The 14,362-nt window shown below is 61.9% G+C and overlaps 1 protein-coding gene across 1 annotated transcript in view; it reads left to right on the top strand.

Annotated features, from left to right (window-relative positions):
* The first annotated feature begins 9,759 nt into the window (after positions 1-9,759).
* Positions 9,760-14,362, top strand: part of LOC137677464 (DNA-directed RNA polymerase II subunit RPB1-like) — a 40,855-nt gene continuing 36,252 nt past the window's right edge. Inside the window, 4 exon segments of the mRNA XM_068424770.1 lie at positions 9,760-10,020; positions 11,186-11,318; positions 11,782-11,918; positions 14,103-14,276. Coding sequence (XP_068280871.1) covers positions 9,931-10,020; positions 11,186-11,318; positions 11,782-11,918; positions 14,103-14,276 — 534 coding nt within the window. The 5' untranslated portion in view covers positions 9,760-9,930.

Here is a 14,362-nt window from a genome sequence, read left to right as displayed (position 1 = left end):
GGTGGCGGGTGATGAAGTGGGGGGTGACAAGATGGGGGTGGGTGATGAATTGGAGGGGTGACAAGTGTCAGCGGGTGACAAAATGGGGGGGTGACAAGATGGGAGCGTGTGATACAACGGTATCAATCAGCAGCGGGTGATACAACGGTATCAATCAGCAGCGGGTGACAAAGTGGCACCAGGTGACAAAGAGGGGTGACAAAACAGCAGCGGGTGACAAAATGGGGGTGGGTGACAAAGTGGTGGTGGGTGACAAGTGTCAGTGGGTGACAGGATGGGGGGTGACAAGATGGGGGTGACAAGATGGGAGCGGGTGACAGAGAGGGTGACAAAATGGTGGTGGGTGATGAAATGGGAGGGGGTGACAAGTGTCAGCGGGTGACAAAGTGGCAGAGGGTGACAAAATGGTGGGGGGTGACAAAAAGGGGGGTGACAAAATGGTGGCGGGTGACAAGTGTCAGCGGGTGACAAACTGGCAGTGGGGGGTGCCGCCTCTGGGTACCGCGTGACGTCACGGGAGCGCGGTGATGTCACCGTCACCGCGGAGGAGCCAGGCGTGACGTCACGGGGAGGGGGGTGGAGCCGACTGTGCCCCGCGGTGACGGGTACAGGCGGGTGTGATGTCACCGGGGGGGGCGTGTCAACTACGGCGTGATGTCATCAGCCATCAGAGTGATGTCACAAGCGGAGGGGGGGGGGTGGGACAGTCGTGGGGGTGGGGGAGGCACCGACTGACACCGGGGGGGGGTGGGACTGTAGCGGGGGTGGGGTACAATCGGACAGGGGGGGATGGGGGGGGGACACCCCGGGTACAACCGGTGACAGCGGGGGCGGGGTGACGCACAACCTGACGCAGCGGCTACACACGGAGGGGCCTATGGGGGGGGGGGTTACAGGTGGAGGGACCCCCCCACCACCACACCCCCCTCCCCCCCCCCTCCCCCACCCCGGAAACCCTCCGTCAACCAGAACAACCCCGTGACGCAACACCCCGACACCCCCCCCCGCCTTGTCCCCCGTCCCCTGTGGGGGGGGAGGGTGACACGGGATGGGACCCCAAGTGTCACCGTGAGCACAACACCCCCTCCCCCATCCCCCGCCCCCCTCCCCCCCCCCCAAAGTACCACCGGCGCCGCCTGACAACCTCCATCCGCGATGACGCTGACGGGGGGGGACACACGTCACCGTCACCCGGAGGCAACAGGCGGCGGCACCCCCCGGTGACACCGTGGTGACGGGGTGGGGGGGGGCAGGTGTCACCCAACTGTTGCCATGGAAACAACCCCCCCCGCCCCTCCCCCCCGGGGGAAAAGCCCCTTCACCTCACAGCCAATGAGGGAGCAGGAAAAATACGGGGTGACCCCGCCCACCCCCCCCCACGTCACAACGTCAGGGGCTCACCTGGCTGCTCATTGGCTGCGCTGGGAGTGATGTCACGAGGCCCCCTTCCTCCCAGAGTCCTTTGCGGCGGGTGGTGTTAAAGGAACAGGCGGCGGGTGCTGGGGGGGGCAGGGGGTGACACGAACAGGCGGACACGGGTGACACACGTGTCACCCCAGGGGACACACACACACACATGCACACACACACCCCTTGGCCTGGGAGTCGGGGTGACGCGGGGACAGTCGCCCGCGTGTACAGGCGGAAAGGGGGGGGTGACACCCGTAACACCCGTGACACCCGTCAGGCACACACGTGACACACGCAACACCCATGTTGCACACACACACACCATGTACACACGTGCACAACCGCTGTGCAACACGCAACAGCCGTAGCAAATGGACACACACAACACCCGTGACGCACACACGCACCGTGCACGCAACACCCGCAGCGCACACGTACAGAGAGCACGTGCACGTGTAACACACACGCAACACCCGCACTGGACACGCCAGCACATACGCAACCACCGCACACGCGTCTCACACCTGTGCCAGGACACTGACACACACACGCAACGGTACAACCGGCGCCCACACCCGCACCCCGACACCCCTCATGTGTGTGCACAAGGTGACACGACACACGCGGACGTACAACTGCGCACAGACGTGACAAGTGACCTCACGTGGACACGTGACACGAGCACACGCACACACAACCGCATGCGGACGCTTGACACACACAACCACGCCCAGACACCGCACGTGAACACACAACACACACAACTGCACATGGACACACAACCACACGTGGATGTGACACATGAGCACACGCAGATGCACAATCGCACACGGACACGCGACCGTCACAGCCGCACACGGATGCACGACCACGGACGTACACATGACACAATTGCACGCGGATGTACAACCGCACACGGACACTTGACACACACAATGACACGTGGATGCACAACAGCACACGGACGCAACACACAACAACACGTGGGCACATGACCCACATGGGACACCGTGCAGATGCACAACCGCACATGGACACACGCCACACACAACCGCACACGGACACACAACTGTGCATGGACACGACACAATCACACCCAGATGCACAACCGCACGCGGACGCAACACACAACAACACGCAGATGCACAACCGTGCACAGATAAACAACCCCCACACAGTCACACACGGGTGCACAATCGGACACGGACATGACATTCACAGTCACACAGAGACGCACAACCACACACGGACGCACAACCACACACGGATAAACAGCCCCCACAGAACCACACGCGGATGGACAACCGCACACGGACACTTGACACACGCAACCACGCACGGATAAACAACCCCCGCACAATCACACACGGCTGCACAATCGCACACGACTGCACAACTGCACATGGACACTTGAGACACACACAACCACACACGGACGCACAACCGCACATGATAAACACCCCCCCCACACGCAACCAGACACGGGTGCACAACCAGACACGGGTGCACAACCGCACACAGACACTTGACACGCACAACCGCACACAGATGCACAACCGTGCACGGATAAACAACGCCCACACAACCACACGCGGGTGCACAATCGGACACGGACGTAACACTGACAGTCACACCCAGATGCACAACCGCACACGGACACTTGACACGCACAACCACACACCATAAACAACCCCCACACAGAACCACATGCGGATGGACAATCAAATGTGGGTGCACAATCGCACACGGACACTTGACACGCACAATCACACATGGACGTGACACACTCACAACTGCACACGGATGCACAACCACACATGGGTGCACAACCGCACACGGACATGACACACTCACAACCGCACGTGGACGCACAACTGCACACAGATGTGACACACACACAACCACACACAGACACACACCTGCACACGATAAACACCCACCCACACACGCGCAACGACACAGGAACACACAATCGCACACGGGTGCACAACCACACACAGGCACTTGACACGCACAACCGCACATGGATGTGACACACTCACAACCACACACGGACACACAACCGCACACGGGTGCACTAAGGCACACACGACACTTGACACGCACAACCGCACACAGATGCACAACCGTGCACGGATAAACAACCCCCACACAACCACACGCGGGTGCACAATCGGACACGGACATGACATTCACAGTCACACCCAGATGCACAACCACACACGGATGCAACGCACAACAACACGCAGATGCACAACCGCGCACAGACGTGACACGCTGACAACCGCACGCAGATGCAACAGCCACGCACGGACACTTGGCACACGCACAACCGCACACGGACGTACAACCACACGCAGATAAACAGCCCCCACAGAACCACATGCGGATGGACAACCGCACGCGGACACTTGACACACGCAACCATGCACGGATAAACAACCCCCGCACAATCACACACGGACGCACAATCGCACACAGCTGCACAACTGCACATGGACACTTGAGACACACACAACCACACACGGACGCACAACCGCACACGATAAACACCCCCACACACGCAACCAGACACGGGTGCACAACCAGACACGGGTGCACAACCGCACACCGACACTTGACACGCACAACCGCACACAGATGCACAACCGTGCACGGATAAACAACCCCCACACAACCACACGCGGGTGCACAATCAGACATGGACGTAACACTGACAGTCACACCCAGATGCACAACCGCACACGGACACAACACACAACAACATGCAGATGCACAATCATGCACGGACACTTGGCACACGCACAACCGCACATGGACGCACAACCACACGCGGATAAACAACTCCCACAGAACCACACGCGGATGGACAATCGCACACGGACACTTGACATGGGCAACGACACGTGGGTGCACAACCGCACACGGACACAACACACAACAACACGCAGATGCACAATCACACACGGACACTGGGCACACGCAACCGCGCATGGACGTGACACACTCAGAACCGCACATGGACGCACAACCGCACACGATAAACAACACCCACACAACTGCACATGGGTGCACTAAGGCACACACGACACTTGACACTCACAACCGCACACAGATGCACAACCGCACACGGATAAACAACCCCCACACAACCACACGCGGGTGCACAATCAGACACGGACATAACACTGACAGTCACAGAGAGACGCACAACTGCACACGGACATGACACACAACAACACACAGATGCACAACTGCACATGGACACTTGACACGCACAACCACACACGGACACACAACCACGCACGGACATGACACACAACTGCACACGGACGCTTGACACGCACAACGACATGTGGGTGCACAACCGCACACGGACACAACACACAACAACACACAGATGCACAATCACACACAGACACTTGGCACACGCAACCGTGCACGGATAAACAACCCCCACGCAACGACACAGGGATGCACAATCGCACACAGCTGCACAACCGCACACGGACACTTGACACGCACAACCGCACACGGAGGCACAACCGTGCACGGATAAACAACCCCCACACGCAACCAGACACGGGTGCACAACCACACACCGACACCTGACATGCACAACCACACATGGACATGACACACAACCACACACAGATAAACAATCCCCCCTCACACACACGTAACCACACATGGATGCTTGACACGCACAACCACACACGGACACCTGCCCACCCCCCCCCCCACACGCACGGACACGCAACCACCCGCACAAACACACAACCGCCCCCCCCCCGCAACAGTCGCACACGCACAACCGGCCCCCCACCCCCTGGGTTCAGGACCCCCCCCCTCAATCCCAGCAGCCCTCGGGGGGGGCATAGGGGGGTCTTGGGGGGTGAGTGACATTGGGGGGGGGGTCCAAGGTGGGGTCCCGGGGGGGGGGAGGGACATTTTGGGGGTGCGGGGGAGGGTCGTGGGAGGGTGTTGTGTGTGGGGGGGTTGGGGCACTTTGGGGGGGTCCCAGAGCACTTTGGGGGTCCCGATGGGGCATTTTGGGGGTCGGGGGGGGGCATTTTGGGGGTGGGGACCCAGGGCAATGGGGTGGGGGGTGTCAGCCCCATAAGGACCCCCCTGTTCACCGGGGGTTGGTACCGGGAGGGCCCCGATCCCGTGACAGGCCCGATCCGGGGTGGGGGGTCTCGGTGCCCCCCAGGGGTGGGTGTCAGGGGGTGGGGTCGGTCCGGGGGGTAGGGGGGGGGCTCCCTGTTCCCTCGGGGGGGTCTCGGTGTTGGGGGGGGGGGGGGTGTCGTTACCGGGGCCTGTCCCGGGGCCGGTTGATGTCGCGACGGTGGCGGCGGCGGCGGCACAAGATGGAGGCGGCGCCGTTGGGCCCCGGGTGGGAGGGAGCCCCCCCCACCCCCCCCCCGCCCCACGCCACGGGGGACACGGGAGGGGGGGGGACACAGGGGGTGGGGGGACATGGCGGGGGGGGGGTGGGACTGGGTGCGTGTGACCCCGGTGGGGGTCACGGCGGAGGGACCGGGAGGGGACACGGGGATGGGGGGGGACAACCGGGGGCAGAACCGGGGGGGACGGTGGGACACAACCGAGGACACAGGTGGGGGGGACGGTCGGGGGGGACAGTGGAACACAACTGGGGGGCACAACTGGGGACACAGTTGGGGGTACAGTGGGACACAACTGGGACACAACCGGGACACAGTCGGGGGACAGTGGGACACAACTGGGGGACACAACTGGGGGACACAGTCGGGGGGACAGCGGGACACAACTGTGGGGCACAACCGGGGGGGCACAACTGGGGGTACAACTGGGGACACAGTCGGGGGTACAGTGGGACACAAGCGGGGGACACAGGGGGACGGTGGGACACAACCAGGGGGCACAACCGGGACACAACTGGGGGGCACAGTTGGGGGCACAACCGGGGGGATGGTGGGACACAACCGGGACACAACCAGGGGACACAGTTTGGGGGACAGTGGGACAAAACTGGGGGACACAACCAGGGGACACAACCGGAGGCACAACCAGGGGTACAGTCGAAGGGACAGTGGGACACAACCAGGGGTACAGTGGGACACAACCAGGGGACACAACTGGGGGACACAGTTGGGGGCACAACTGGGGGAACAGGGGGGCACAACCAAGAGGCACAACCAGGACACAACCAGGGGTACAGTTGGGGGGACAACGGGACACAACCAGGGACACAACTGGGGTGTGACAGGACACAACTGGGGACACAATGGGACACAACTGGGGTGTGACAGGACACAATCGAGGACACAATTGGGGTGTGACTGGACACAACTGGGGACACAACTGGGGTGTGACGGACACAACCGGGGACACAACTGGAGACACAACTGGGGTGTGACGGACACAACTGGGGTCACAACCGGGGTGTTGTGACAGGACACAACTGGGGTCACAACCGGGGTGTGACAGGACACAACAGGTGACACAACTGGGGACACAACTGGGGTGTGACAGGACACAACTGGGGACACAACTGGGGACACAACTGGGGTGTGACAGGACACAACAGGTGACACAACTGGGGACACAACTGGGGTGTGACAGGGCACAACCAGGGACACAACTGGGGACACAACTGGGGTGTGACAGGACATAACTGGGGTGTGACAGGACACAACTGGGGACACAATGGGACACAACTGGGGTGTGACAGGACACAACCGGGGACACAACCGCCGCACGGGTTTGTGGGTTGTGTCGTGCATCAGGTTCTGGCGCCAGGTGTTGTGGGTCGCGCTGTGGCGCACGTCAGGCTGTCCTGCTCGGCGGCGCGGGCTGTGCTGTGTGTCAGGCTGTTGCGTGTCGGGTTGTGCGTCAGCTTTGCCCCACAGCGTCACACGTTGCGTTGTGCAGTGTGTTGTGTCGCTCGGTGTCACAGGTTGTGTGTCAGGCTGTGCCGCAGGGTGTTGTGGGTCGTGTTGTGCGTCAGGCTGTGCCGCAGGGTGTTGTGGGTTGTGTCACACATCGCGTTGTGCCGCGTGTCAGGCTGTATCGCACAGGGTTGTGGGTCGTGTTGTGTGTCAGGTTGTGTTTCATGTCACGTTGTGCGTCAGCCTGTGCCGCAGGGTGTCGTGGGTCGTGTCACATGTCGTGTTGTGCCACGTGTCAGGCTGTATCGCACAGGATTGTGGGTTGTGTTGTGCACCAGGCTGTGCCACAGGGTGTTGTGGGTCGCGTCACACATCATGTTGTGCTGCGTGTCAGGCTGTATCGCACGGGGTTGTGGGTCATGTTGTGGCACGTGTCAGGCTGTTCTGTTTGGTGGTGTGGGGCTTTGTTGTACGTCAGGTTGTACTGCAAGGTGTTGTGGGTCACGTCACACGTCAGGCCTCATTGCGTGGCTTTGTGGGTCGTGTTGTGTGTCAGGTTGTGTCTTGTGTCACGTTGTGCGTCAGCCTGTGCCGCAGGGTGTCGTGGGTCACGTCACGCATTACACTGTGACGCATGTCAGGCTGTATCACAGTGTTGCGGGTTGTGTTGCGTGTCAGGCGGTGTCACGGGGCATGTTGCGTGTCAGGTTGTGTCTCGTGTCACGTTGTGCGTCAGCCTGTGCCGCAGGGTGTCGTGGGTCGTGTCACACATCGCGTTGTGCCGCGTTTCAGGGTGTATCACACGGGGTTGTGGGTCGTGTTGTGCATCAGGTTGTACCACAGGGTGTTGTGGGTCATGTCGCACGTCAGGCCTCATCGCGTGGCTTTGTGGGTCGTGTTGCGTGTCAGGTTGTGTCGCTTGTCAGGTTGTGTCACATTGGGGTCCCTGGGGGTGTCCTGGAGGGGCGTGGGGGTCCCTGGGGGTGGCTAAGGGTGTCCTGGAGTGACACTGGGGTACCCGGGGTGCCCAGGGACCCCACTGGTGACCTCACGAGTGACAGTGGGGGGGTGAAATACCCCCTCCTTGCCCCCCAACCCCCTCCTGCTCCCCTCAAATACCCCCTCCCTGCCCCTAACTGCCCCCCCAAACCCTCCTGCTCCTCCCAAACACCCCCAAAACCCTTCCGGTACCCACAAATACCCCCTCCCTGCCCCTAATTGCCACCCTAAACCCCCCTGCACCCCTTAAATACCCCCCGCAACCCCTAGCTGCCCCCAAAACTTTTCTGCTACCCCCAAATCCCCCCTCCCTGTCCCTAATTGCCCCAACCCCTCCTGCTCCCCCTAAATACCCCCCCAACCCCTCTTGCTCCCCCTAAATACCCCCCCAACCCCTAACTGCCCCCCAAAACCCTCCTGCTCCCCCCAAACAACATTCCTGCCCCCTCAAACCCCCCAACATCTCCTCTCTGTCCCCCAAAATATCCTGTCCCCCCCAAACCTCCCCTCCCTGCCACTAATTGCCCCCCAACCCCTAACTGCCCCCCCAAACCCCCCTACTCCCCCTCCCTGCCCCTAACTGCCCTCCCAAACCCTCCTGCTCCCCCCACATACTGCTGACCCCCAACCCCTCCTGCTACCCCTAAATACCCCCCCAACCCCTAACTGCCCCCCCAAACCCCTCTGCTCCCCCTCCCTGCCCCTAATTGCCCTCCCAAACCCTCCTGCTCCCCCCACATACCGCTCTCTGCCCCCCCAACTCCTCCTGCCTCCCTAAATACTCCCCTTTACCCCCTCCTGCTCCCCTCCCCGCCTCCCTCAGACCCTTCCCCGCCATCCCTGGGGCCCTCCGCAGCTCCGGGCTCATTCCCCCTCCACCCCCCAAGGGTAGGCCCAAGCCGCGGCCTTTCCCAGCGGCAGCGGCCGGGTCTTGGGTGCGGCGCGGCGGGCGGGGCGAGTGGGCGAGGCCGCGGCTGCGCAGGCCGCGGCCCGGAGCGGCGCTTCGGCAACCTCCGGCCTCTTCGGCAATCTTCGGCAACTTCCGGCGGAGCTTCGGCAACTTCCCGCGGAGCTTCGTTAATCTTCGGCTACTTCCGGGACGCGCTTCGGCGCTCGGAGGCGGAACCCGCATCGAGGGGGCGGGGCTTCGCCCGCTCCGCGCCGCCTTATTAATTATTCATGAGCCTTTCCCATCGCGCCGCGGGGGGGAGCCGTTTGCGGCGCGTCCCACGAAGCAGCCGCCCCCTCCCTCTCCCCACCCCTCTCCCCGCTTTCTGCGCTGGCTTTAAAGGGTTCACCCCCCTCTCCCCTCCCCTGGTGTTTGTCCCAGCATCCTCCGCGCGTCTCGACCCCCCCCTTCCCCCCCTCTTTTGCCTCGCAACCACTTGGTACGCTCCAAGGCCGCCTCGCGCGGGGGGGCGAGTCCATATAAGGAGGCGCCGGCGGCAGCTGTGCTCAGTCGCGCTGGGGAGCGCGGAGCGGGCGGACGCAAAAGGGGGGGGGAGCGCGACAGCGGCATTTTGGGGTCCTTGTGAGGGGCTGGTTGCCCGCGGTGGGGGGGTTTGGCACTGAAAGCGTTTGAGAGGAGTTTGTTGTTGTTTGGTTTTTTATTTTTGAGGCGGTTATTTGGGGTTTTTCAGCCGCCGCCATGCACGGCGGGCCTCCCTCGGGCGACAGCGCCTGCCCTTTGCGCACCATCAAGCGGGTCCAGTTCGGCATCCTCAGCCCCGATGAGATGGTACCTGGGGCTGGGGGGAGGAGGAGGTGGCGGAGGGGACGGGGACGGGGACGGCGGCGGTGGGAAATGGCGCCGGGGCACCGAGAGGGGGGGATAGAGAGGCTGGGGGGGGGGGGGGGTGTAGCGCCCCCCGGAGGCTGGGGGCGGCGCTGTAGGGGAAAAGGGGGATGTTGGGGGGACCTGGAGGGGTTTGGGGTGCCTGGGAGAGGCCCAGAAGGGTTTTGGGGTCCCTGGGGGTGCCCAGGAGGGGTCTTAGGGTCCTGGGGGTGGCTAGGGATGGCCAGGAGGGGTCTGGGGGTCCCTGAGGTGCTCTGGAGGGGCCTTGGGGTCTCTGGGGGTGCCCTGGAGGGGCCTTGGGGTGCCCAGAAGGGGTCTGGGAGGGGCCCAGGGGGTGCCCAGAAGGAATGTTAGAGTCCCTGGGGGTGCCCAGGGATGGCCAGGTGAGGTCTTGGGGTGCCTGGGGATGCTCTGGAGGGGTCTGGGGGTGCTCTGGAGGGGTCTGGGGGTCCCTGAGGTGCCGTGGAGGTCCCTTGGGGGGCCCAGGAGGGGTCTTGGGGTCCCTGGGGGTGCCCAGGGATGGCCAGGAGGGGTCTTGGTGCCCAGGAGGGGCCTGGGGGTGCCCTGGAGGGGTCTGGAGGTCCCTTGCGGTGCCCAGGAGGGGCTCGGGGGTGCTCAGGATGGGTTTTGGGGTCCCTGGGGGTGCCCAGGGGTGGCCAGGAGGAGTCTGGGGTGCCCTGGAGGGGTCTGGGGGTCCCTGAGGTGCTCTGGAGGTCCCTTGGGGTGCCCAGGAGGGGTTTTGGGGTCCCTGGAGGTTTCCAGGGGGTGTCTAAGAGGAACATTGGTGTCTCTGGGGGTGTCTTTGGGGGGCAATTGTGGTTCTTGGGGTGCCTTGGAGGGGCCTGGGGGTCCCTGGAGGGTTATTGGGGTCCCTGGGGGGACACTGGGGTCTCCAGGGGTCCTCAAGGGGTGACTTGGGGTCCCCAGGAGTGACTTGGGGTGACCAGAGGTGCCGGGGGGGACCCTTTGGGGGTCCCTAGAGAGTATTGGGGTGCCCCCCCGCATAGTAGGGGTGCCCCCGGGGGTCCCGAGGAGGTGAATTGGGGGGGTGGGGGCTCCCCCCGTGCCTCAGTTTCCCCTCACACCTCCTGTCCTCCCCCCCCTCCAGAAACGGATGTCGGTGACCGAGGGGGGCATCAAGTACCCCGAGACCACGGAGGGCGGGCGCCCCAAGCTGGGGGGGCTCATGGACCCCCGGCAGGGCGTCATCGAGAGGACGGGGCGCTGCCAGACCTGTGCCGGTGGGTGACCCCCAAACCCCCCTCCCGAGCTCCCTGGACCCCCCCCCAAAACCCCGAATATGCCCCCAAGACCCCGAAGACCCCCCCAAACCCCTGTAAGACCCCCCCAAGACCCTGAAGACCCCCCCCAAAACCCCGAGGACCCCCCCCAAAACCCCGTAAGATGCCCCCAAACCCCTGTAAGACCCCCCCAAGACCCTGAAGACCCCCCCAAACCCCGAAGACCTCCCCAAGACCTCAAAGACCCCCCCAAAGACCCCCCAAAACCCTGAAGACTCCCCATAAGACCCCCCAAAACCCTGTAAGACCCCCCTAAAACCTCATAAGACCCCCTCAAAGACCCCCCCCAAGACGCCCCCAAGACCCCAAAGACCCCCCCAAAACCCTGTAAGACGCCCCCAAGACCCCAAAGACCCCCCCTAAGACCCCCCCAAAATAACGTGGTCCCCTCTCCCCCCCCCAGGTAACATGACGGAGTGTCCGGGCCACTTCGGTCACATCGAGTTGGCCAAACCCGTGTTCCACGTCGGCTTCTTGGGCAAGACCATGAAGATCCTCCGCTGCGTCTGCTTCTTCTGCTCCAAGCTGCTGGTGGACTCGGTGAGGACCCCAGAAATGGGGGGGGGAGTCATTGTGGCCCCCCCAAATTGAGGGGGGCACCAGGAGGAGGTGACGAGTTGGGGGACACCAGGAGGAGGTGACGAGTTGGGGGACACCAGGAGGAGGTGATGAGGTTGAGGGACACCAAGAGGAGGTGATGAGGTTGAGGGACACCAGGAGGAGGTGATGAGGTTGAGGGACACCAAGAGCAGATGACAAGGTTGAGGGGTGCCAAGAGAAGGTGACAAGAGATGAGGGGCACCAGGAGGAGATGACGAGGTTGAGGGACACCAAGAGAAGGTGACGAGAGCTGGGGAACATCAGGAGGAGGTGACGAGCTGGGGGACACCAAGAGGAGGTGATGGAGATGGGGGGCACCAGGAGGAGGTGATGGAGTTGGGGGGCACCAGGAGGAGGTGATGGAGTTGGGGGGCACCAGGAGGAGGTGACGAGTTGGGGGGCACCAGGAGGAGGTGACGAGTTGGGGGGTACCAGGAGGAGGTGATGAGTTGGGGGGCACCAGGAGGAGGTGATGGAGTTGGGGGGCACCAGGAGGAGGTGATGGAGTTGGGGGGCACCAGGAGGAGGTGACGAGTTGGGGGGTACCAGGAGGAGGTGACGAGTTGGGGGGTACCAGGAGGAGGTGACGAGTTGGGGGGTACCAGGAGGAGGTGACGAGTTGGGGGGTACCAGGAGGAGGTGATGAGTTGGGGGGTACCAGGAGGAGGTGATGAGTTGGGGGGTACCAGGAGGAGGTGATGAGTTGGGGGGCACCAGGAGGAGGTGATGAGGTTGAGGGGTATCAAGAGAAGGTGACAAGAGCTGAGGGACACCAAGAGGATGTGACAGAGAGTTGGGTGACACCAAGAGGAGGTGATGAGGTTAAGGACACCAGGAGGAGGTGGCAGGGTTGGTGGGGGACACCAGGAGGAGTCGATGAGGTTGAGGGACACCAAGAGGAGGTGACAAGGTTGAGGGACACCAGGAGGAGGTGATGAGGTTGAGGGACACCAGGAGGAGGTGACAAGTTAGGGGGCACCAAGAGCAGGTGATGAGGTTGAGGGACACCAGGAGGAGGTGACAAAGAGTTGGGGGACATCAGGAGGAGGTGATGAGGTTGAGGGACACCAGGAGGAGGTGACAAGAGTTGGGGGGCACCAGGAGGAGGTGACAAGTTGGGGGGCACCAGGAGGAGGTGATGAGGTTGAGGGACACCAAGAGGAGGGGACAAGAGTTGGGGGCACCAGGAGGAGGTGACAAAGTCGGGGGGACGCGGGGTTGTCACCTGCTGGGTGGTCCTTGGAGCCCTGGAGATGGTGGAGGACCACGCTGGGATGGCCCCAAGCCCCTGGTGTCCCCAAAAGAACGTGTCGTGTCTTAAAACGTGTGGTAACCCCAGAACAATATCTGGGGTCTCCAAAAGATCATCTGGTGTCCATAAAATAACGTCTGGTGACCCTAAAATGACGTCTGGTGTCCCAAAAAGAACATCTGGGGACCCCAAACTAAGCTCTGGTGACCCCAGAACAATGTGTGGTGATCCCAAAAGAACATCTGGTGACCCCAAATAACATCTGGTGACCCCAAATGATGTTTGGTGACCGCAAAAGAACATCTGGTGACCCCAAATAAAGTCTGGTGACCCCAAAAGAACGTCTGGTGATTTCAAAGTAGCATCTGGGGACTCCAAACTTAAGTTTTTGTGTCCCCAAAAGAACGTCTGGGGACCCCAAAAGAACGTCTGGGGACCCCAAAAGAACATCTGGTGTCCCCAAAAGAACGTCTGGTGACTGCAAAGAACATCTGGTGACTCCAGAACAACGTCTGGTGTCCTCAAGACGTGTGGTGACCCCTGAATAACGTCTGGTGACCCCAAAAGATCATGTGGTGTCTTCAAAATAGTACTTGGTGTCCCCAAAATAACATCTGGAGACCCCAAACTAAGCTCTTGTGACCCCAAATAAGGTCTGGTGACCCCAAAGAACATCTGGTGACCCTAAACTAAGCTCTTGTGAGCCCAAAACGACATCTGGTGACCCCAAAGAACATCTGGTGACCCTAAACTAAGCTCTTGTGAGCCCAAAACGATATCTGGTGACCCCAAAGAACATCTGGAGACCCCAAACTAAGCTCTGGTGACCCCAGATACCGTGTGGTGACCCCCCCCCGTGTCTCTTTGGGCAGAACAACCCCAAGATCAAGGACATCCTGGGCAAGTCCAAGGGGCAGCCCAAGAAGCGCCTGACGCACGTGTACGACCTGTGCAAGGGCAAGAACATCTGCGAGGGCGGCGAGGAGATGGACCACAAGTTCGGGGTGGAGCAGCCTGAGGGCGACGAGGACCTGGCCAAGGAGAAGGTGGGGCCCCCCTGCCCCAAATACCCCAAAACCACCCAAAAATACCCCCAAAACACCCCAAAACCGCCCCAAAATACCCAAAAAAC

This window comes from Nyctibius grandis, unplaced genomic scaffold (assembly GCF_013368605.1).
Source record: "Nyctibius grandis isolate bNycGra1 unplaced genomic scaffold, bNycGra1.pri scaffold_71_arrow_ctg1, whole genome shotgun sequence".
Taxonomy (NCBI): Eukaryota; Metazoa; Chordata; class Aves; order Nyctibiiformes; family Nyctibiidae; genus Nyctibius; species Nyctibius grandis.
Note: the sequence above shows the minus strand (reverse complement) of the source record. Positions and strands in the feature narration are given on the sequence as shown.